Source organism: Pristiophorus japonicus, chromosome 7 (genome assembly GCF_044704955.1).
Source record: "Pristiophorus japonicus isolate sPriJap1 chromosome 7, sPriJap1.hap1, whole genome shotgun sequence".
NCBI lineage: Eukaryota > Metazoa > Chordata > Chondrichthyes > Pristiophoridae > Pristiophorus > Pristiophorus japonicus.
In genome coordinates, this window is record NC_091983.1 from 247,082,869 (window position 1) to 247,105,540 (window position 22,672).

Consider the following 22,672-nt stretch of genomic DNA (forward strand, 5'->3'; position numbering starts at 1 on the left):
ATGCGGTGCCCCAGGGATCTGTGCCGGGTCTCCTCCTGTTTATGAATATAGTTGGGCACAGATAGTTGCTAAATGTGCCAATAATACAAAAGTCAGGAATTTAGAAACATTTTTTTTTCTTTAAACTCATTCTTGGGCTGTGGGCATCGTTGGCAAGACCAGAATTACTCCCCATCCCTAGTTGCCATTGGTAAAGTGGTGGTGATTCTTCAATCGCTGCCGTCCGTGTGGTGAGTTGTTTCCACGGTCGCCTGGGCTTTCTCCATCTATTCTTTAGGTCGCGGGGTTTTTGATGGACCTCTGCCTTCAGCCGTCTGAAGAGCTGCTTTGTTGCTCCTGAATTGGGATGCTGTTTTAAGTCAGAAATGTCTTGCGCTTGCGGTTTATTAGCTCCTGGATCTCCTGCTTGTTCTCGTCAAATCAATCTTGGTGTTTCTTGGTTAAGTGGCCGAGCATCTTTTCGCAGGTGCTGGTTATGGAAGCTTTGAGGGCAGACCAAGCGCTGTGGGCACTCTGTGTCTCGGGGTTATCGAGGGTCGCCAGGTTGGCAGTGAGGCACTGGCTTTATAGGGCTCGCTTAACTGGGTCTCGAGTGCCCTGGCGTTGATTTTTCTGCGGCATTGCTTCTGTTGCCGTCGCCGATTTGGGGCTATATTGATGTTAATGATGGAGCGGATTAGGTGGTGGTCCATCTGGCAGTCACTGGCTCCTGTCATGGCGCGGGTGATGTGCACGTCCTTGCGGTCCCTCACTCGGTCGATGACGTAGTCGAGCAGGTGCCAGTGCTTGGGAGCGAGGGGTGTTGCTGTGATGCCACGATGCATTTTGTCAGGAGCAGGATACCACTGGAGTTGATTTTCCCTACCCACTCTCTGTCGATCACGCCTCCCCAGAGGCCTGTGTCATTACTGACTCCAGCAGCTGGCCGACAGCCATTATGTGCGAGGATTCTTCGCCTACAGCCCAAGCACCCAAGGCCCTACCCCATTGCTGGCCAAGAACGGGGAGACACTCATTAAGGACACCGAGGCAGTCAGGGCCCACTGGAAGGAGCACTTCGAAGATCTCCTTAAATCGAGACTCTGTCTTTGACACGAGTGTCCTTGACTCCATCCCGCCACCATCTCAGCACAACCCCAGTCCTGCACGAGGTAGAAAAGGCCATCCGTCAGCTCAAGAACAAGACGGCATCGGGAGCAGATGGAATCCCCGCCGAGGCACTGAAGTATGGAGGAGAAGCTCTGTTGGCACGGATGCATGGCCTCATCTCTCTTATCTGGAAGGAGAAGAGCATGCCAGGGGATCTAAGATATACGCCGTAATCGTGTCCATCTTCAAAAAAAGGGGACAAGTCCAACTGCGGCAACTACAGAGGAGTCTCCGTTATCAGCCACTGGGAAAGTCATCACTATAACCCTCCTCAACCGTCTTCTCCCTGCGACCGAGGAGCTCCTCCCAGAGTCACAGTGAGAATTCCATCCACGAAGGGGTACAACGGATGTGATCTTCGCCACGCGACAACTACAAGAGAAATGCAGGGAACAGCACCAACCCTTGCACATGGCCGCCTTTGACCTCAAAGGCCTGTGACACTGTCAACTGGGAGGGACTGTGGAACGTCCACTCCGTTCCAACTGCCCCAAAAGCTTGTTACCACCTCCGCCTGCTCCACGATGACATGCAAGCCGTGATCCTGACCAACAGATCCACCACAGACCCAATCCACGTCTGGACCAGGGTCGAGCAGGGCTGCGTCATCGCACCAACCCTCTTCTCGATCTGCCTCGCTGCAATGCTCCATCTCACTCTCAAGCTCACCGCTGGAGTGGAACTAAACTATAGAACGAACGGGAACCTGGTCAACTTTCGTCGCCTCCAGGCTAGATCCAAGGTCATCCCACCATCTGTCATCAAACTACAGTACGCAGACGACACATGCGCCTGTGCACAGAGGCCGAACTCCAAGCCATCAACATCTTCGCCGAGGCATACGAAAACATGGTCCTTACACTAAATATCCGTAAAACAAAAGGTCCTCCACCAACCTGACCCCGCCACGCAGCACAGCCCCCCGGTTATAAAAATCCACGGTACTGCTTGGACAACGTGGACCATTTTCCATACCTCGGGAGCCTACTATCAGCAAGGGAAAACATCGACGACGAGGTCCAACACTGCCTCCAGTGTGTCAGCGCCACCTTCGGTCACCGGAGGAAGAGTGTGTTTGAAGACCAGGACCTCAAATCTGGCACCAAGCTTATGGTCTACAGGGCTGTAGTGATACCCACCCTCCTATATGGCTCAGAGACGAGGTCCATAGACACCTCAAAATGCTGCAAAATTACAAGCGCTACCACCGCAAGATCCTGAAAATCCACTGGGAGGATAGACGCGCCAACGTTAGTGCCTTCAATCAGACCAACATCCCCAGCATCGAAGCACTGACCACACTCGACCAGCTCCACTGGGTGGGCCACATCGTCTGCATGCCCGACAAGAGACTCCCAAAGCAAGCGCTCTACTCGTATCTCCTACACTGCAAGCAAGCCCCAGGTGGGCAGAGGAAACGTTTCAAGGACACTCTCAAAGCCTCCTTGATAAAGTGCAAACATCCCCACCGGCACCTGGGAATCCCTGGCCCAAGACCGCCCTAAGTGAAGAGCATCCGGGAGGGCGCTGAGCACCCCTGATCAGCCATGATCTTATTGAATGGTGGTGCAGGCTCGAGGGGCCGAATGGCCTACTCCTGCACCCATTTTCTAATTTTCTATGAGTCTCATCGCCGAGAACACGCAGAAATCAAATGCAAACAACGGAAGGAGCATGCGGTCACCCAGGCTCCCCACCCACCCTTTCCTCCAACGACTGTCTGTCTGTCCCACCTGTGACAGAAACTGTAATTCCCATACTGGATTGCAGAGTCACCTGAGAACTCAGAGTGGAGGCAAGTCTTCCTCGATTTCGAGGGACTGCCTATGATGATGATGACGGTCGCCTGTTTTTTTTAAATCTGTATCCGCTGGTTACCGACCCTTCTGCCACCGGAAACAATTTCTCCCCTAACTTTCTCTGCTGTAAGAACCTCAGTTTCCCCACAAAACTGCAGTAATTCATCCTTGGAACCATTCTTGTAAATCTCCTCTGTATCCTCTTTAAGGCCTGGCCATCCTTCTTAATGGGTGCTGGCCAGAATGGGCTCCAATACTTCAGCTGGGGCCTAACTCTTGACTTACAGGTTCAGCATAACTTCCTTGCTTTTGTACTCTATCCTCCTTGCTGTTTACTATGTTATGCCCTGTATACCCAACTCCAGGTCATTAATATACATCAGAGCGAGCAGTGGTTCCAACACCGATCCCTGGGAATCACGACTGCACACTTCATCCCAGTCTGAAAAATAACTGTTCACCACTACTCCGTTTTCTGTCTCTTAGCCAATTTTGTATCCATGCTGCCACTGTCCCTTCAATTCCATGGGCTTCAATTTTGCTAACATGTCTATTATGGGTAGTTTATCAAACGTCTTTTGAAAGTCCATGTACACAACATCAACCGCAATACTCTCATCAACCCTCTCCGATGCTTCATTAAAGAACTCAATCAAGTTAGTCAAACATGACCTACTCTTAACAAATGCGAGAGTGCTTTCATTTATTAACGCATATGTTTCCAAGTGTCAATTATTTTGACTCGGATTATTGTCTCCAAAGTTTCCCCACCACCGATGTTAGGCTGACTGACTGACTTTTAGTTGCCGGCTTTATCTCTCCCCCTTTTTTGAAAAGGTATTTAACATTTACAATCCTTCAGTCCCATATCGAAGGAGGATTGGAAGATTGTGGCCAGAGTCTCAGCAATTTCTACCCTTCATTCCCTCAGCAACATACGATAAACCCCATCCAGACCGGGTGATTTTTCTATTTTTGAGCGCTGCAGACATGTTAATATAATTTTAGCCTATAATTAACATTTTTAAAATTGAACACAGGGCTGTCTTTTTCAGAGAAATATTAAAACCAAGGTCTTCCTCTCAAAGATCTCCTCTGCTCGAAACCATTTGACCAAGTGAGCAATGAGAGTCCCAGCTCTCGGCAAACTTTTCACTTCAGTCCAATGGCCAGCAAAAAGCCCCCCTCCCCCCCCCAGTCCCCCACTGGACCTGCCATCCCCAGGCCCCACCCTTCCCTCTACTTGTCCCACACCCTGGCCATGTGTTCCATCACTAAACAGCTGCTCCAGCTTGACTCGTTTCCTGGCTCTTCTGTTGATTCTGGCCTCGGGAGATCGATGGGAAATGCGCTGCAGGTACTGACAGCACAGTCCTCTTTGTAGATCATCCTGTCCCAGAGCCTGAAACTAGCGTCGCTCCCGCTGTGTGGGTAAAGGAAGCCTACGATGAGCTGTGTGTTGGTGCTTCCACTTCATTTAATCTGTTTGACCCCAATGAGGCTCCCGAGTTAGTAACTCATTCTGATCCTACTTTCTCACCATGCGAGTGTTGAGATCGTGCTATTCATGGGTCGGGGATTGCTGGTGCTGCACATTATGCAGGATCTGAGGCGGTATCTGCGGCATTAACACGGAACTTCACCCAAGGCGGCATGACAAGTATCATCATCATTATCATGGAATGATACAGCACAGAAGGAGGCCATTCCACCAATCAATAAATTTTCTCCAATTAAATATCAGGAAGACCAAAGCCATTATCTTTGGTCCTCACCACAAACTGCATTCCCTAACCACTGACTCCATCCCTCTCCCTAGCATTAATCTGAGGGTAAACAAGACTGTTCACAACCTAGGTGTCATTTGACCCTGAAATGAGTTTCCAGCCACATATCCGCAGCACAAGTAAAACCGCTTTTTTCCACCTCCGTAAAATTGCCCGCCTCCGCCCCTACCTCAGCTCTTCTGCTGCTGAAACCCTCATTCATGCTTTTGTTACCTCTAGATTTGACTACTCCAACTCAATCCTGGCCGGCCTTCCACATTCCACACTACCTAAACTTGAAGTCATCCAAAACTCAGCAGCACGTTTACTAACCCGCACCAAGTCAAGATCACCCATCACCCCAATGCTTTCTGATCTACATTGGCTCCCAGTTAAACAATGCCTCGATTTCAAAATTCTCATCCTTGTTTGCAAATCAAGGGACTTGCCCCTCCCTATCTCTGTAATCTTTTTCAGTCTCACAAGATGTCTGCGCTCCTCAAATTCTGGCCTCTTGAACATCTCCCATTATAACTGCTCAACCATCGGTGGTCGTGCTCTCTGCTGCCTGGGCCTCAAGCTCTGGAACTCCATCCATAAACCTCTCTACCTCCTTTAAGATGCTTATTAAAACCCACCTCTTCAAACAAGCTTTTGATCATCTGCCTTAATTTCTTCTGTGGCTCAGTGACAAATTTATCTGTTTGTCTGTAACACTGTTGTGAAGTGTCCTGGGATGCTTTACTACGTTAAAGGCGCTATATAAATAAAAGTCATCATGCCAGTGCCGGCTCCTTGGTAGAGCTATCCAACTAGTCCCACTCCGACACACTTAGATAAGGGATTCCTTCATCACTAATCCATTTGAAAAGGGGTCCTTCAACCAAAATAGTTCAGAACCACTGCTTTAGTCATCCAGGGAGCTCTAGCTTTGGAGGCCCATCCTTTCCTCCTTGTGGTAATGTGTGTAATCTATTCTCGAATTATCTCCTCTTTGAAAGGTGTCTGTACAGCAATGCATAGTGTCTGTAACAAAACAGGAGAGCTGGAGGCAATCATGCGTTGTGAGGAACCAAACATAGTAGGGATTGCTGAGACATGGCTACAGAAAATTCAGGACTGGGAATTAAGCATTGCAGGGTATAACATATTTTGAAAAGATAGAGGTGGAGTAGCTGTATTTATTAGGGATAACATAATGGCAGTAGAAAAAAAGTGAAGCAGCTATCAGCAAGACAAAAATAGAATCCATATGGAGAGAGATAAAGATCAATCAGACTAGAATCATAGAAATTTACAGCACGGAAGGAGGCCATTTCAGCCCATTGTGTCCGCGCCAGTCGAAACAAGAGCAATCCAGCCTAATCCCACTTTCCAGCTCTGAGTCCGTAGCCCTGTAGGTTACGCACTTTAACTGCACATTAAAGTATTTTTTTAAAATGTGGTGAGGGTTTCTGCCTCTACCACTCTTTCAGGCAGTGAGTTCCAGTCCCCTCTACCCTCTGGGTGAAGAGATTCCCCCTCATATCTCCACTAAACCTCCTCGCAATTACTTTAAATCTATGTCCCCTGGTTGTTAACCCCTCCGCCAAGGGAAACAAGTCCTTCCTATCCACTCTATCCAGGCCCTTCATAATTTTATACACCTCAATCAAGTTCCCCTCAGCCTCCTCTGTTGCAAAGAAAACAGACCCAGCATCTCCAAGCTTTCCTCATAGCCAAAATTCTCCAGTCCAGGCAACATTCTTGTAAATCACCTCTGCACCCTTTCCAGTGCAATCACATCTTTCCTGTAACCAGACCTGCACAAAGTACTCCAGCTGCACCTAACCAGTGTTTTATACAGTTCAAGCATAACCTCCTTGCTCTTGTAATCCATGCCTCGACTAATAAATGCAAGTATTCCATATACCATCTTATCTACCTTTAGGGATCTGTGGACCTGCACTCCAAAGTATCTTTGTTCCTTTACCCTTCTCAGTGTCGTACCATTTAATGCCTATCCTTTGCCTTGTTAGACCTCCCCAAATGCATTGCTTCACACTTATCCGTATTTAATTCCATTTGCCATTGTTCCGCCCACCTGACCAGTACATTGGTGTATCTTCCTGCAATTCGCAGCTTTCTTCTTCATTATCAACCACATAGCCTATTTTAGGGTCATCTGCAAATTTCTTAATCATACACTGAACATTCAAGTCCAAGTCATTGATATATACCACAAAAAGCAAGGCACCCAGCACGGAGCCCTGTGGAACCCCACTGGATACAGCCTTCTAGTCACAAAAACACCCATCAACCATTACCCTTTGCTTCCTGCCCCTGAGCTAACTTTGGATACAACTTACCACTTTGCCCTGGATCCTATGCGCGTTTAATTTCATGACCAGTCTGCCATGTAGGACCTTATCAAAAGCTTTGCTAAAATCCATATACACTACATCATACGCACTGCCCTCATCGACCCCCTAGTTACCTCCTTGAAAATTTCAATCAAGTTAGTCAGACATGACCCTCCCTTAACAAATCCATGCTGACTATACTTGATTAATCCTTTGAGTGTGTGACAAAGGTAACTCTCTCTCCCCTCGTCCTTGGCATGCCGGTACAGCAGGCGGTGAAGGCGGCAAATGGCATGTTGGCCTTCATAGCTAGGGGATTTGAGCATAGGATCAGGGAAGTCTTACTGCAATTGTAAAAGGCCGTGAAGACTCACCTGGAATATTGTGTTCAGTTTTGGTCTCCTAATCTGAGGAAGGACATTCTTGCTATTGAGAGTGCACAGCGAGGGTTCACCAGACTGATTCCCAGGATGGCAGGGCTGACATATGAGGAGAGACTGGATTGACTGGGCCTGTATTCACTGGAGTTTAGAAGAATGAGGGGGGATCTCATAGAAACATTTTAAATTCTGAGGGGACTGGACAGGTTAGATGCAGGAAGAATGTTCCCGATGTTGGGGAAGTCTAGAACCAGGGGTTACAGTCTAAGGATAAGGGGTAAGCCATTTAGGACCAAGATGAGGAGAAACTTCTTCACTCACAGTTGTGAACCTGTGTAATTCTCTACCGCAGAGAGCTGTTGATGCCAGTTCGTTAGATATATTGAAGAGGGAGTTAGATATGGCCCTTATGGCTAAAGGGATCAAGGGGTATGGAGAGAAAGCAGGAAAGGGATACTGAGGTGAATGATCAGCCATGATCTTATTGAATGGTGCTTCAGGCTCAAAGGGCTGCATGGCCTACTCCTGCAGCTATTTTTTTTATGTTTCTAGGTTTCCAAATGAAGATTTATTCTGTCCCTCAGGATTTTTTCCAATAATTTTCCCACCACTGAGGTTAGGCTGACTGGCCTGTAATTACTCAGTTTATCCCTTTCTCTCATTTTAAACAAAGGTTTATAGGTGCAGTCTACAGATCATCCAATAGTGGAAGGGAGGTGTCGGAAGAAATATGCAAACAAATTAGGGAAATGAGTAAAAAACATAGAACCACCACCATGGCGGATTTGAACTACCCCGATATTAGGACAGAAGAGGTAGGTAAAGGGGATCAGGGAATGGAGTTCATACAATGTGTGCCAGACTCCTTTCTAACACTATGTAAAAAGCCCAAGGGAGGATTAGTTATTGGATTGAGGAATGGGGAATGAACCAGAGTAGATAAGAGAAGCAAAAGTAGAACATCTATGCAATAGTGACCATAATATAATGTTTTAAGATGACAATTGAGAAGGACATAAGTATGACGAAAACCAGGTTAATAGATTGAGAGAGAAAAGCTGATCTTGAGGGGCAGAGATCAGAACTTGGGAAAATAAAATGGGCAATACTATTGGCAAAAAACGATGTAGAACAGCAATGAGAAACATTTAAAACAGTGTTCAACAGCGTGCAGGAACAATATATTCCGCTAAAAGGAAACAAACTAAACATTAAAGAGACTCCATGATGAATAAAACCATAAGGGAACAATTGAGGATAAGGAACGAGGCACACATTAAGTACATAGTCAACAGGGGAGTGCATAAGGGAGTGTATGAAAAGATTAGGAGAAAAGTTTTTTAAAAAAACAATTAGGAAGGCAAAGAGGAACTAACTATAAAATTAAATTATCAAGGAACATAAAACAAAATAGCAAAATATTTTACAGGCACATCAATATAAAAGGAAGGTTGGGATGGGAATAGGACCATTAAGGGATAAGCAGGATAATATCACTGGTAACAAAAGAGAGATGGTAGAAATAATTATTTTGCTTCAGTATTTACCAGGGAGATAAAACAGGTGGACATGACATTGGATGATGAAATTAGTAATGTTATCAGTACATTTAAAATAAAGAGGGAATATATTAAATAAATTAATCAAACTCAAAGAGGATAAAACCCCTGGTCATGATGGAATGCATCCACGCATTTAAAAAGAATCTCGGCAAGAGATAGAAGAGGCATTACTACACGTATTTAATAATCCGCCAGAGGACTGGCAGATAGCTATATTTAAGAAGAGGGATAAAACATGTTCAGGAAATTATAGACCAGTTAGTTTAACATCAGTGGTGGGAAAAATAATGGATTTGCTACTAAAGCAGAAAATAGAACATCAAGAAACCAAAAATACAGTAATGAATAGTCAGCATGGATTTCAAAAGAGAAAGTCTTGCTTGACCAACCTCATTGAATTTTTTTGAAGAGGTAACAGAGAGTAGACAATGACAATGCAGAAGATATAATTTATCTAGATTTTCCAAAAGCCTACAATAAAGTACCCCATAATAAACCGATGAACGCGGAGTCAGGGGACAAGTAGCAGAATGGAGTTAGCTGGCTTCAATTCAGAAAGCAGAGAGTAGGGGTAAAAGATAGCTATTCACAGTGGCAGAAGGTGGGTAGTGGTGTTCCACAAGGAGCACAGTGTTGTTCACAATTTATATTCATGATTTAGACTTCGGAATCAAAAACACAATTAATACATTTGCAGAATACATCCAACTGGGGGGGGGAAGAGAGAGAGAGAGAGAGAGAGTCAGTCAATACTGACATTAATAAACTTGCAGAATGGGCACATACCGTATATACTCGCGTATCCTGCGATCTCGCGTATCATGCGACCCCTAAATTTTCGTCCCCAAAACATGATTTTACCATATATCTCATGTATCATGCGAGTCACTTTTTTGAGATCGAATACAGACCTTAACATGAAACATCGAGTGGATTCTGCTGTGAAAGCTGTTCGCGAATCGAACACCGATACAGCAATCGTTCCAGCTGGCTTGACTAGCGTCGTTCAGCCACAGCCTCTACTGTGTTTGCGGGTAAAAGAAGCATGGGCTGAGATAGATGGAGCCTCTAATAATGCAGCAAACCTCAGAGGGAGTTGTGGGTGGCGGAGGTCGGGTCGCCGGGGGGGTGGGGTGAAGAGGAGGTCGGGTTGGGTCACCGGGGGGAAGCGGAGGTCGGGTTGCCGGGTGGGGGCGGGGGGGGGGGCGGGGAGTTGGGGGAGCGGAGGTCGGGTCGCCGGGGTAGGGAGAGCGGGGGTCAGGTCGGATCCAGTCCGGTCTCTTTTCTCTTCTCCCCCCCCCCCCCGACCCTCTCTCCCCCCCCCCGACTCTCTCTCATCCCCCCCCGATACAGTACAAGCGACAATAGAGGCTGCAATCCAGCCCAGGAGATACCTGCCGAGATTCAGCGTGGATACGGTCTGCTTAACAGCCTAACAGCCTAATCTTGGCCAGCACTTCACACCCGCAAATTCTGTATCTCGCGTATCATGCGACCCCCCAAATTTAGGTTACAATTTAGGTCTTCAAAAGTCGCATGATACGCGAGTATATACGGTAATTGGCAAATGAAGTCCAACACAGACAAATGTGAGGTATTACATTTTGGTAGGAAGAATATGAAGGTCACTTATTGGAGGGTGCAAGTCTGGGTGGGGTAGAGGAACAAAGGGATCTCTGAGTACAAATACACAAATCAATAAAAGTTGCGACACAGGTTAGCAAGGCCATAGAAAAGCAAATTAAGGTCTATTTCTAGAGGTATAGAATTGAAAAATAGGGAAGTTATGCTCAACCTGTATCGAGACTTGGAATACTGGGTACAGTTCTGGTCGCCATATTACAAAAAGGATATAGAGGAACTGGAGAAGATTTACGTGGATGATACCAGAAATGCGAGCATATACATATCAGGAAAGGATGAACAGGCTGGGTTTCTTTTCTCTTGAACAATGGCTGAGAGATAACCTAATAGAGGTCTTTAAAATTATGAAAGGTTTTGAGAGTGGATAGAGAGAATGTTTCCACTTGTGAGGAAGAGCATAACTAGAGGCCATCAATATAAGATAGTCACCAAGAAAGCTAATAGGGAATTCATTAGAAACTTCTTTACCCAGAGTGGTGAGAATGTTAAACTCGCTGTCACAGGGAATGGTTAAAGCGAATAGTATCGATGCATTTAAGGGGAGGCTAGAAAAGCAGATGAGGGAGAAGGGAATAGAGGGTTATGCTGACTTAGATGAGGAAAGCCGGGAGTAGGCTCAAGTGGAGCATAAAGGCCTGCATGGACTGACTGGTTGGGCTGAATGGCCTGTTCCTGCGCCGTATATCTTGTGTAATTCTACGTATAGCCTCCCATTGCTCATTTACTGTTTTATCGGCCAATCTTTTATTCCAATCCACCTGAGCCAGATCCCTTTTCAACTTCCTGAAATTAGCTCTCCACCAGTTGAATATTTTCACTTTGTCCTTTTCCATAACCATTCTAAGCCTAATGATAGTGATCACCGTTTCCTAAATGCTCTCACTGAAACCTGCTTCCACTTGCCCCACTTCATTCCTCACAACTAGATCCAGCACTGCTTCCTTCCTTGTTGGGGTGGAAAGATACTGATCAAGAAAGTTCTCTTGTACACACACCTCCCCACATTCATTTTCCCAGTCTATATCAAGGATAAATGAAGTCCTCCATTATCACTACCCTAAAGTTCTTGCATCTATCTGCAATTTGCCTGAAAATTTGCTCCTCTAACTCTTTCCCTCTATTGGTGTCCTATAGCAAGGGTTCTCAACCAGGCATCTGGTTGGTTTGTTCCATTAAAATACATGGATAAAAGTTAGTGACATGTAAAGGGACTTGTCTAAGCATTCAAATGGTGTCCAACAATATGAACCTGAATTGATGTATGTTGAGACGAGTGGAATGGTCTCAGTTATAAAGACTGTGCATGTGCAGTCAATTCAGGTTTGCATGTCCCTAGACAGTTCCCTTTGCATGTCACTGACTTTTACAACAGTATTTAAGTTTTTTTTTGAACCAGCCTTGGTCGCCGCTGTGAGTTAGTCCATCGTTGTGTGGGCCGAGGCAGCATGAACTTTCCTTTCAACCCTTTCCTAACCCCTCGTGCGGAGTTGCCATGTTGGAAGCCGTTCGCGCATTTGAAAAGAGCTTCGTTAATGGAGAATGGAATTTTTGTCCAATGCGACCGAGTGTGCACTAAACAAGCCTGCGGTGAGCACTGCGTTTGTTGCTCCTGGTTAATTTCTTGTTGAGCAAATTGATGATAGGGTGGAGCAGACCTTGGGCAGCCAATGAGCACATAATAGAACATTATAGTGAGATGCCAGAGAGGCGGAGCGGCAGCATGGTGAGGCCTACAAGAAGCCCAACAGGCCCCGGGAGCAGGCGGGATGTTGGAGAGGCTAGTCGGTGCAGCTGCAGTAGGGAGGCAAAAAAGTAGAAAGAAATCGAAAGATGACGTCCCAGCCAAGGGGGTAAGTTATTGGTGAGTAGTTTTTCTTTTTCTTTTCTTTATCAGTAAGTAACCTTTAGCATTATTGTTCCAAAATTAAGTTAATCTACAGGTTAAGTCATGGCAGGAGAGCTCGGACACGTGTTATGCTCCTCCTGTGCTACGCTTCCAGTGTCCCTGACGACTACATGTGCGGGAAGTGCATCCGCCTGCAGCACCTGACAGACCACGTTGCGGCACTGGATCTGCAGGTGGATTTACTCTGGAGCATCCACGATGCTGAGAATGACGTGAATAGCACATTTAGTGAGTTGGCCACAGCGCAGGTAAAGGGTACAGAGCCAGAAAAGGGATGGGTGACCAAAAGGAAGAGCAGTGGAAGGAAGGTAGTGCAGGGGTCCCCTGCAGTCATCCCCTGCAAAACAGATACACCGCTTTGGGTACGGTTGAAGGGGATGACTCATCAGGGGAGGGCAGCAGCAGCCAAATTCATGGCACCGTGAATGGCTCTGCTGCACAGTAGGGCAGGAAAGAGAGTGGGAGAGCTATAGTGGTAGGGGATTCTATTGTAAGGGGAATAGATAGGCGTTTCTGTGGCCGCAACCGAAACTCCAGGATGGTATGTTGCCTCCCTGGTGCAAGTGTCAAAGACGTCTCGGAGCGGGTGCAGGACATTTTGAAGAGAGAGGGTGAACAGCCAGTTGTCGTGATGCATATAGGTACCAACGATATAGGTAAAAAAATGGGATGAGGTCCTACAAGACAAATTTAGGGAGCTAGGAGCTAAATTAAAAAGTAGGACCTCAAAATTAGTAATCTCAGGATGGCTACCAGTGCCACGTGCTAGTCAGAGTAGGAATCGCAAGATAGCGGAGATGAATACATGGCTTGAGGAGTGATGCAGAAGGGAGGGATTCAAATTCCTAGGACATTGGAACCGGTTCTGGAGGAGATGGGACCAGTACAAACTGGAAGGTCTGCACCTGGGCAGGACCGGAACCAATGTCCTAGGGGGAGTGTTTGCTAGTGCTGTTGGGGAGGAGTTAAACTAATATGGCAGGGGGATGGGAACCTATGCAGGGAGACAAAGGGAAGTAGAATGGAGGCAGAAGCAAAAGATAGAAAGAAGAAAAGTAAAAGTGGAGGGCAGAGAAATCCAAGGCAAAAAGTAAAAAGGGCCAATTGCAGCAAAATTCTAAAGGGGCAAAGTGTGTTAAAAAGATAAGCCTGAAGGCTCTGTGCCTCAACGCGAGAAGTATGCGGAATAAGGTGGATGAATTAGCTGCGCAGATAGCAATTAACGGATGTGATGTAATTGGCATCACAGAGACACGGTTCCATAAGAACATAAGAATTAGGAACAGGAGTAGGCCATCTAGCCCCTCGAGCCTGCTCTGCCATTCAACAAGATCATGGCTGATCTGGCTGTGGACTCAGCTCCACTTACCCGCAGCTCCACTTACCCGCCCGCTCCCCATAACCCTTAATTCCCTTATTGGTTAAAAATCTATCTATCTGTGACTTGAATACATTCAATGAGCTAGCCTCAACTGCTTCCTTGGGCAGACAATTCCAGAGATTCACAACTCTCTGGGAGAAGAAATTTCCAGGGTGACCAAGGCTGGGAACTCAACATCCAGGGGTATTCAACATTAGGAAGGATAGACAGAAAGGAACAGGAGGTGGGGTGGTGTTGCTGGTTAAAGAGGATATTAATGCAATAGTAAGGAAGGACATTAAGCTTGGATGATGTGGAATCGGTATGGATGGAGCTACGGAATACCAAAGGGCAGAAGACACTAGTGGAAGTGTACAGACTACCACACAGTAGTAGTGAGATTGGACACAGCATTAAACAAGAAATTAGGGATGCGTGCAATAAAGGTACAGCAGTTATCATGGGCGACTTTAATCTACATATTGATTGGGCTAACCAAACTGGTAGCAATGCGGTGGAGGAGGATTTCTTGGAGTGTATTAGGGAGTGTTTTCTAGACCAATATGTCGAGGGACCAACTAGATTGGGTGATGTGTAATGAGAAAGGACTAATTAGCAATCTTGTTGTGCGAGGCCCTTTGGGGAAGAATGACCATAATATGATAGAATTCTTTATTAAGATGGAGAGTGACACAGTTAATTCAGAGACTAGGGTCCTGAACTTAAGGAAAGATGAATTTCGACAGTATGAGACATGAATTGGCTAGAATAGACTGGCGAGTGATACTTAAAGGGTTGACAGTGGATAAGCAATGGCAAACATTTAAAGATCACATGGATGAACTTCAACAATTGTACATCCCTCCCCGGGTATGGGAAATGGTCCACGTTGTCCTGGGCTGCGCCGCGGATCTTGATAACTGGGGGGCAGTGCTGTGCGGCGAATACAGGCTAATGTAGGACCTTTGTCTTACGGATGTTTAGCGCCACTGCAGCTTTCGGCCGCTTGAGGAAAAGACCAGGCCCTCAAATCTACCACCAAACTCATGCTCTACAGAGCTATAGTAATACCCGCCCTCCTGTATGGCTCAGAGACATGGACCATGTACCATAGACACCTCAAGTCGCTGGACAAATACCACCAAGGATGTCTCCACAAGATCCTACAAATCCCCTGGGAGGACAGACGCACCAACATTAGCGTCCTCGACCAGGCCAACATCCGCAGCATTGAAGCACTGACCACACTTGATCAGCTCTGCTGGGCAGACCACATTGTCAGCATGCCAGACACAAGACTTCCAAAGCAAGCGCTCCACATAGAAACATAGAAAATAGGTGCAGGAGTAGGCCATTCAGCCCTTCGAGCCTGCACCAGCATTCAATAAGATCATGGCTGATCATTCACTTCAGTAACCCTGTCCTCCTTTCTCTCCATCCCTTTAGCTGTAAGGGCCATATCTAACTCCCTCTTGAATATACCCAATGAATTGGCATCAACAACACTCTGCAGTCAGGAATTCCACAGGTTAACAACTCAGTGAAGAAGTTTCTCCTCATCTCAGTCCAAAATGGCTTACCCCTTATCCTTAGACTATGTCCCCTGGTTCTCGACTTCCCCAACATCGGGAACATTCTTCCTGCATCTAACCTATCCAATTCCGTCAGAATTTTATATGTTTCTATGAGATCCCCTCTCATCCTTTGAAACTCCAGTGAATACAGGCCCAGTCGATCCAGTCTCTCCTCATATGTCAGTCCTGCCTTCCCAGGAATCAGTCTGCTGAACCTCCACTGCACTTCCTCAATAGCATGAAACGTCTTTCCTCAGATCAGAAGACCAAAACCGAACACAATATTCCAGGCGAGGCTTCACCAAGGCCCTGCAGTAAGACCTCCCTGCTCCTATACTCAAATCCCCTATGAAGGCTAACATACTATTTGCCTTCTTCACCGCCTGCTGTACCTGCATGCCAACTTTCAATGACTGATGTACCATGACACCCAGGTCTCGTTGTACCTCCCCTTTTCCTAATCTGCCGCCATTCAGGTAATATTCTGGATTCATGTTTTTGCCACCAAAGTGAATAACCTCACATTTATCCACATTATACTGAATCTGCCATGCGTTTGCCCACTCACCTAACCTGTCCAAGTCACCCTGCAGCAGCCTCTTAGCGTCCTCCTCACAGCTCACACTGCCACCCAGCTTAGTGTCATCTGCAAACCTGGAGATATTACACTTAATTCCTTCATCTAAATCGTTAATGTATATTGTAAAGAGCTGGGGTCCCAGCACTGAGCCCTGCGGCACCCCACTAGTCACTGCCTGCCATTCTGAAAAAGACCCGTTTATCCCAACTCTCTATCCACGTCAGTACATTACCCCCAATACCATGTGCTTTAATTTTACACACCAATCTCTTATGTGGGACCTTGTCAAAATCCTTTTGAAAGTCCAAATACACCACATCCACTGGTTCTCCCTTGTCCACTCTACAAGTTACATCCTCAAAAAATTCTAGAATATTTGTCAAGCATGATTTCCCTTTGAGTAATCCATGCTGACTTGGACCGATCCTGTCACTGCTTTCCAAATGCGCTGCTATTTCATCTTGAATAATTGATTCCAACCTTTTCCCACTACTGATGTCAGGCTAACCGGTCTATCATTACCCGTTTTCTCTCTCTCTCCTTTCTTAAAAAGTGGTGTTACATTAGCTACCCTCCAGTCCATAGGAACTAATCCAGAGTTGATAGACTGTTGGAAAATGATCACCAATGCATCCACTATTTCGAGGGCCATTTCCTTAAGTACTCTGGCATGCAGACTATCAGGCCCCGAGATTTATCGGCCTTCAATCCCATCAATTTCCCTAACACCATTTCCCACCTAATAAAGGATTTCCTTCAGTTCCTCCTTCTCGCTGGACTCTCGGTCCCCTAGTATTTCCGGAAGGTTATTTGTCTTCCTTCGTGAAGACAGAACCAAAGTATTTGTTCAATTGGTCTTCCATTTCTTTGTTCCCCATTATAAATTCACCTGAATCTGACTGCAAGGGACCTACGTTTGTCTTCACTAATCTTTTTCTCTTCACATATCTATAGAAGCTTTTGCAGTCAGTTTTTATGTTCACAGCCTCAGAACTCCTTCAAAGGTGGGCAGAGGAAACGTTACAAGGACACCCTCAAAGCCTTCCTGATAAAGTGCATCATCCCCGACATCTGGGAGACCCTGGCCAAAGACCGCCCTAAGTGGAGGAAGTGCATCTGGGAGGGCGCTGAGCACCTCGAGTCTCATCACAGAGAGCATGCAGAAATCAAGCGCAGGCTGCGGAAAGAGCGTGCAGCAAACCAGTTCCACCCTCCCCTTCCCTCAATGACTATCTGTCCCACCTGTGACAGAGACGGTGGTTCTTGTATTGGAATGTTCAGCCACCTAAGGACTCATTTTTAGAGTGGAAGCAAGTCTTCCTCGATTCCGAGGGACTGCCTATGATGATGATGATGATGATGATGACTATGATTCTGTGTGCCCATCATATTTCATTACTGCAAATGATTGTCCTGATTTTAGCTCCAGTGTCTCCGAAGGAAGCATAAGCCAAGTTCCCAAGGCCCTCTGAAAGCACATGCCGTTATCAAATGTAAACAGCCACCATCAGCAGAATTGGTCAACACTTTATTCTGTTTGTAATTTTCATATCACTGCCCTGTACACCATCTTCCCTGCCAATGACATTGGGGGAGAAGAACTATGACCAGAAAAATTATGATAGGTTTGTGACCGGTGGACAAACTGCATGAGCTGATCTGCATAGGTGCAATTGTCTGAAGGTTGCAAAGTTGTTATGTTAAAAAAGTCACTGATGAGGGACTGTTGCAAAGACCCAAGTGGTTCACTAATGTGATTTGACTATCCAAGTCCAGCTTACCCATCACCTTTGTGCTCGCCGCCCTACATGGGCTCCCAGGGTTCATACCTTGATTTTAAAATTTTCATCTTCATGTTCAAATCCCTCCACGGCCTCAACCCTCCCTATCTCTGTATCCTCCTTCAGTTCCACAACCACTTGTGAACTCTGGTTTCCTCGAACTGTGACTCCCTTCGCACCACCAATGACTACCCTGCCTTCAGCTCTGTAGGGCCCAAGTTCTACAATTCCCTCCCTAAACCTCTCTCCTTAAAACCCATCTCTTTGACCAAACTTTTACTCAACCGCCCACCCTCCCAAATATCTCCTTCCTTTGCTCGGTGTGTCTGGTTACTCGCCTGTGAAGTGCCTTGAGATATTTTCCTACGTTAAAGGTGCTATATAAATGCAAGTTACTATTAATGTCTTTTAGGGCAGAAAACCTTACCTGGTCTGGCCTGGCCTATAAACGATTCCAGTCCCACATCTACATGGTTAATCTGTAATTGCCCTCTAAAGGTGACAGAGCAAATGGCTACAAAGCAGAGATTTAAGGCAATGGGCCATCATCACCTTCTCAAGGGCAACTTAGGATGGGTAATAAATGCCAGCCTTGCCAGCAATGCCCATGCCGAGAATGAATCTAAACAATGTTTCTCTGTTGCTGCACCTGCTCTAAAAATCTGCCACCTGCCATAAATGGGAAGAGTTCAGAGAAATGGGGGCACGAGCACACTGCAGAATTGAAGTGATTAAAATGGGCCCATTGGATCTTTGAGGTGAAAGAAAGAAAACAAGTTCAGAATCAAAGTCATAAAGCATAAACAGGAATCCCGTATCATGTGAATCAATGGAAGCTTTAATCTAAGAGTTGTTAAACACTCATCAGAAACAGCTTGTAACTCCTCCATCATTCCACAGAAATCACAACACCTAATATTCTAACAGAAAATAACTTACTTGATCTTGTCTCCATCGGACAGTGGTTCCTGTGAAGAAAGGAGAGGCAGTTAGACCAATTACACACATCTGTGATTAACAAAATTACCAATTGTTTGATAGAATTCCACAACAGTTTTCCTTGGATTTTCAAGTAAATAATACATCATTTGTTTTTGTAATTATTCCATAAGGGTGAACCCTCTAGACCTGTGCCTCTGGTCTGGAGGTGGGCTGCCTGCTCCGAGCTCCAATATTGCCCTCTGATGCTGGATGCCAGGAGACAAGTTGCTGGATTATTTGGATCTGATTCTCTCTCCTCTTTGCTCATTGTGGCTCAGACTAGCAACAGAGGAGAGGGGGAAGACAAGCAAGCATCAGCTCAGTGCCTGCACTCTCTGGCAGCCTGTTTCCATGCAGAATGCTGGATTGGTAGTGTTACCATCACGTTTATAGTCATATCCAATGATCAAAAGCAACTGATTAATGGTGTTAGTGTCTTTTTTCTATTCCAAGTTTCATAGCTGGCAATGGTGAGGGCTCTGACAAGATCACACACAGACTGTGACAAGTTTTTATTGCGTGTGTACATTTGGGGGAGGTTGGGGTGGGGGGGGGGGGGGGGGGGGGGGGGTTCGGGGAGGTGAAAGAGACTCCCTAAAATCAATTACATTAGCAATTACAAAAATCCAAATCATTGGAGTTCACTGGACCAAACACCCTTGTCAATTATGCAGTCAGGTCAATTATGCAAGGAGGGAAACTGTTCCAATCTGATCCACACAATTTGGTTGTGGTCAGTACAGTATGAGAGAGAGCAGGCTGGCTGTTATTGTGGACAGGACAAGAAATGGATATTTAACTCCTTCCCCGTCAACAGATTACATAGATCCAGTCATTCCCAAGTCAGAAGTTTGAAGTGCCCTTTTCTAGACCACTGCTGCATTTATATACATTAACGACTAGGGCCTGGGGGTACAGGGCAAAATTTTGAAATTTGCAGATGACATAAAACTTGGACGTTTAGTAAACAATGAGGAGGATAATAATATACTTCAAGAGGACATTAAACAGGCTGGCAGAATGAACGAACACATGGCAGATGACATTCAATGCAGCGGACCTGTGAGGGACCGGAGCTGGGATAAAGGAGTGCAGCAGGCCCGAGAGCAGAGACAGAGAGAGCCGAGAGAGACTGGAGCTGGGATAAAGGAGTGCAGCAGGCCCGAGAGCAGGGACAGAGAGAGCAGAGAGAGCAGAGAGAGACTGGAGCTGATAAAGGAATGCAGCAGGCCCGAGAGCAGAGACAGAGAGCAGAGAGACTGGAGCTGGGATAAAGGAGTGCAGCAGGCCCGAGAGCAGAGAGAGCCGAGAGAGACTGGAGCTGGGATAAAGGAGTGTAGCAGGCCCGAGAGCAGGGACAGAGAGAGCCGAGAGAGACTGGAGCTGGGATAAAGGAATGCAGCAGGCCCGAGAGCGGAGACAGAGAGCTAAGCGAGACTGGAGCTGGGATAAAGGAGTGCAGCAGGCCCGAGAGCAGAGACAGAGAGCAGAGAGAGACCGGAGCTGGGATAAAGGAGTGCAGCAGGCCCGAGAGCAGAGACAGAGAGCAGAGAGAGACTGGAGCTGGGATAAAGGAATGCAGCAGGCCCGAGAGCAGAGACAGAGAGAGCAGAGAGACACCGGAGCTGGGATAAAGGAATGCAGCAGGCCCGAGAGCAGAGAGAGACTGGAGCTGGGATAAAGGAGTGCAGCAGGCCCGAGAGCAGAGACAGAGAGAGCAGAGAGACACCGGAGCTGGGATAAAGGAATGCAGCAGGCCCGAGAGCAGAGAGAGACTGGAGCTGGGATAAAGGAGTGCAGCAGGCCCGAGAGCAGAGACAGAGAGCTAAGCGAGACTGGAGCTGGAATAAAAGGAGTGCAGCAGGCCCGAGAGCAGAGAGAGAGCTGAGCGAGACTGGAGCTGGGATAAAGGAATGCAACAGGCCCGAGAGCAGAGAGAGAGAGCAGAGAGAGACACGAGCTGGGATAAAGGAGTGCAGCAGGCCCGAGAGCAGAGACAGAGAGCTAAGCAAGACTGGAGCTGGAATAAAGGAGTGTAGCAGGCCCGAGAGCAGAGACAGAGAGCTGAGCGAGACTGGAGCTGGGATAAAGGAGCAACTCAACACAGGTAGAATTTGAAAGTGATGTCAGAGTGAAAAACCTAAAATGATGTCGGCACAAGAGAAGGAGCCGATTGGTGAATAAGCTGGTGAGTGTTTTTAAGTTTTACATTAATTTCTTGTAAGTCTATTAAATAGAGGCATGCCAGGGCAACTCAGTCCCACGGAGTGCACATCCTGTGCCATGTGGGAACTTCAGCATACTTCCAGTGTCCTGAACAACCACATGTGCAGTAATTGTCGTCAGCCGAAAGACCTGGAGCTCTGGGTTTCGGAGCTTAAGCAGCAGCTGGAGTCCTTGCGGTGCATCCGTGAGGCTGAGAACTTGGTGGATAGCACGTTTCAGGAGATGGTCACCCCATAGTTTAAGAATGGGTGACTGCCAGACAGAAGGTGACCAGACAGGTAGTGCAGGGGTCCCCCAAGTGCATCTTGCTCTCCAATCAGTACGCTGTTCTGAATACTGGTGGGAGCGATGGTTTCTCTGGGGAGTACAGCCAGAGCCAAGACAACGGCGGCACCATCATCATAGGCAGTCCCTCGAAATCGAGGAAGACTTGCTTACACTCCCAAAGTGAGTTCTCAGGTGACTGAACAGTCCAATTCGGGAATTACAGTCTCTGTCACCGTTGGGACAGACAGTCGTTGGAGGAAAGGGTGGGTGGGACTGGTTTGCCGCACGCTCCTTCCGCTGCCTGCGCTTGATTTCTGCATGCTCTCAACGACGAGACTCAAGGTACTCAGCATCCTCCTGGGTGCTCTTCCTCCACCTAGGCCGGCCTTTGGCCAAGGACTCCCAGGTGCCAGTGGGGATGTTGCACTTTATCAAGGAGGCTTTGAGGGTGTCCAACTTTGGCTCGCTTGCTGTGTAGGAGCTCAGAATATAGCACTTGCTTTGCGAGTCTTGTGTACGGCGTGCAAACAATGTGGCCCGCCCAACAGAGCTGATCGGGTGTGGTCAGTGCTTCAATGCTGGCCTGATCGAGAACATTGACGTCGGTGTGTCTGTCCTCCCGGAGGATCTGCAGGGTCTTGCGGAGGCATCGCTGGTGGTATTTCTCCTGCCCTCCTGTATGGCTCAGAGACGTGGACCATATACAGTGGATACCTCAAATCGATTTGGGCCACGTCTCTGAGCCATAAAGGAGGGCAGGTGTCACTACAGCCATGTAGACCATAAGCTTGGTACCAGATTTGAGGGCCTGATCTTCGAACACTCTCTTCGTCAGGCGGCCGAAGGCTACCCTGGTGCACTGAAGGCAATGTTAAACGTTGTCGTCGATGTCTGCTTTGCTGATAATAGGCTCCCGAGGTATGGAAAGTGGTCCACGTTGTCCAGGGCTGCGCCGTGGATCTTGATGACTGGGGGGCAATGCTGTGTGACGTGGTCTGGTTGGTGGAGGATCTTTGTCTTACGGATGTTTAGTGTAAGGCCCATGCTTTCGTACGCCTCGGTAAAGATGTTGACGGCACCACAAGTGGCTCAGCTGTACGGGGGTGGGCAGGAAGTGTGGAAGAGCAATAGTGGCAGCAGATTTGATAGTTAGGGGAACAGACAGGCTTTTCTGTGGCTGCAGACGTGACTCCAGGATGAAGCATACTGTCCACCAAGTTCTCCCTGGTGCCAGGGTTAAGGATGTCTGAGTGGCTACAGAACATTCTGGGGAGAGGGGAGGCTGAACATCGAAGGGTTGTGGTCCATATCGGTACCAATGACATAGGTAGAAAGAGGGATGAGGTCCTGCAGGC

At 47.1% G+C, this 22,672-nt stretch overlaps 1 protein-coding gene across 11 annotated transcripts in view; it reads right to left on the reverse strand.

The window, feature by feature from the left end:
• tjap1 (tight junction associated protein 1 (peripheral)) overlaps positions 1-22,672 on the reverse strand; it is a 258,207-nt gene that overhangs the window by 141,569 nt on the left and 93,966 nt on the right. For all 11 annotated transcript variants that reach the window (XR_011593916.1, XR_011593915.1, XR_011593914.1 and 8 more), the window contains one exon: positions 18,783-18,811. Coding sequence is in view for 7 of the 11 variants with exons in the window: in XM_070885872.1 (XP_070741973.1) it covers positions 18,783-18,811 (29 nt within the window). In the remaining 4 variants the exon portion in view is untranslated. The remainder of the gene's footprint in view (positions 1-18,782; positions 18,812-22,672) is intronic.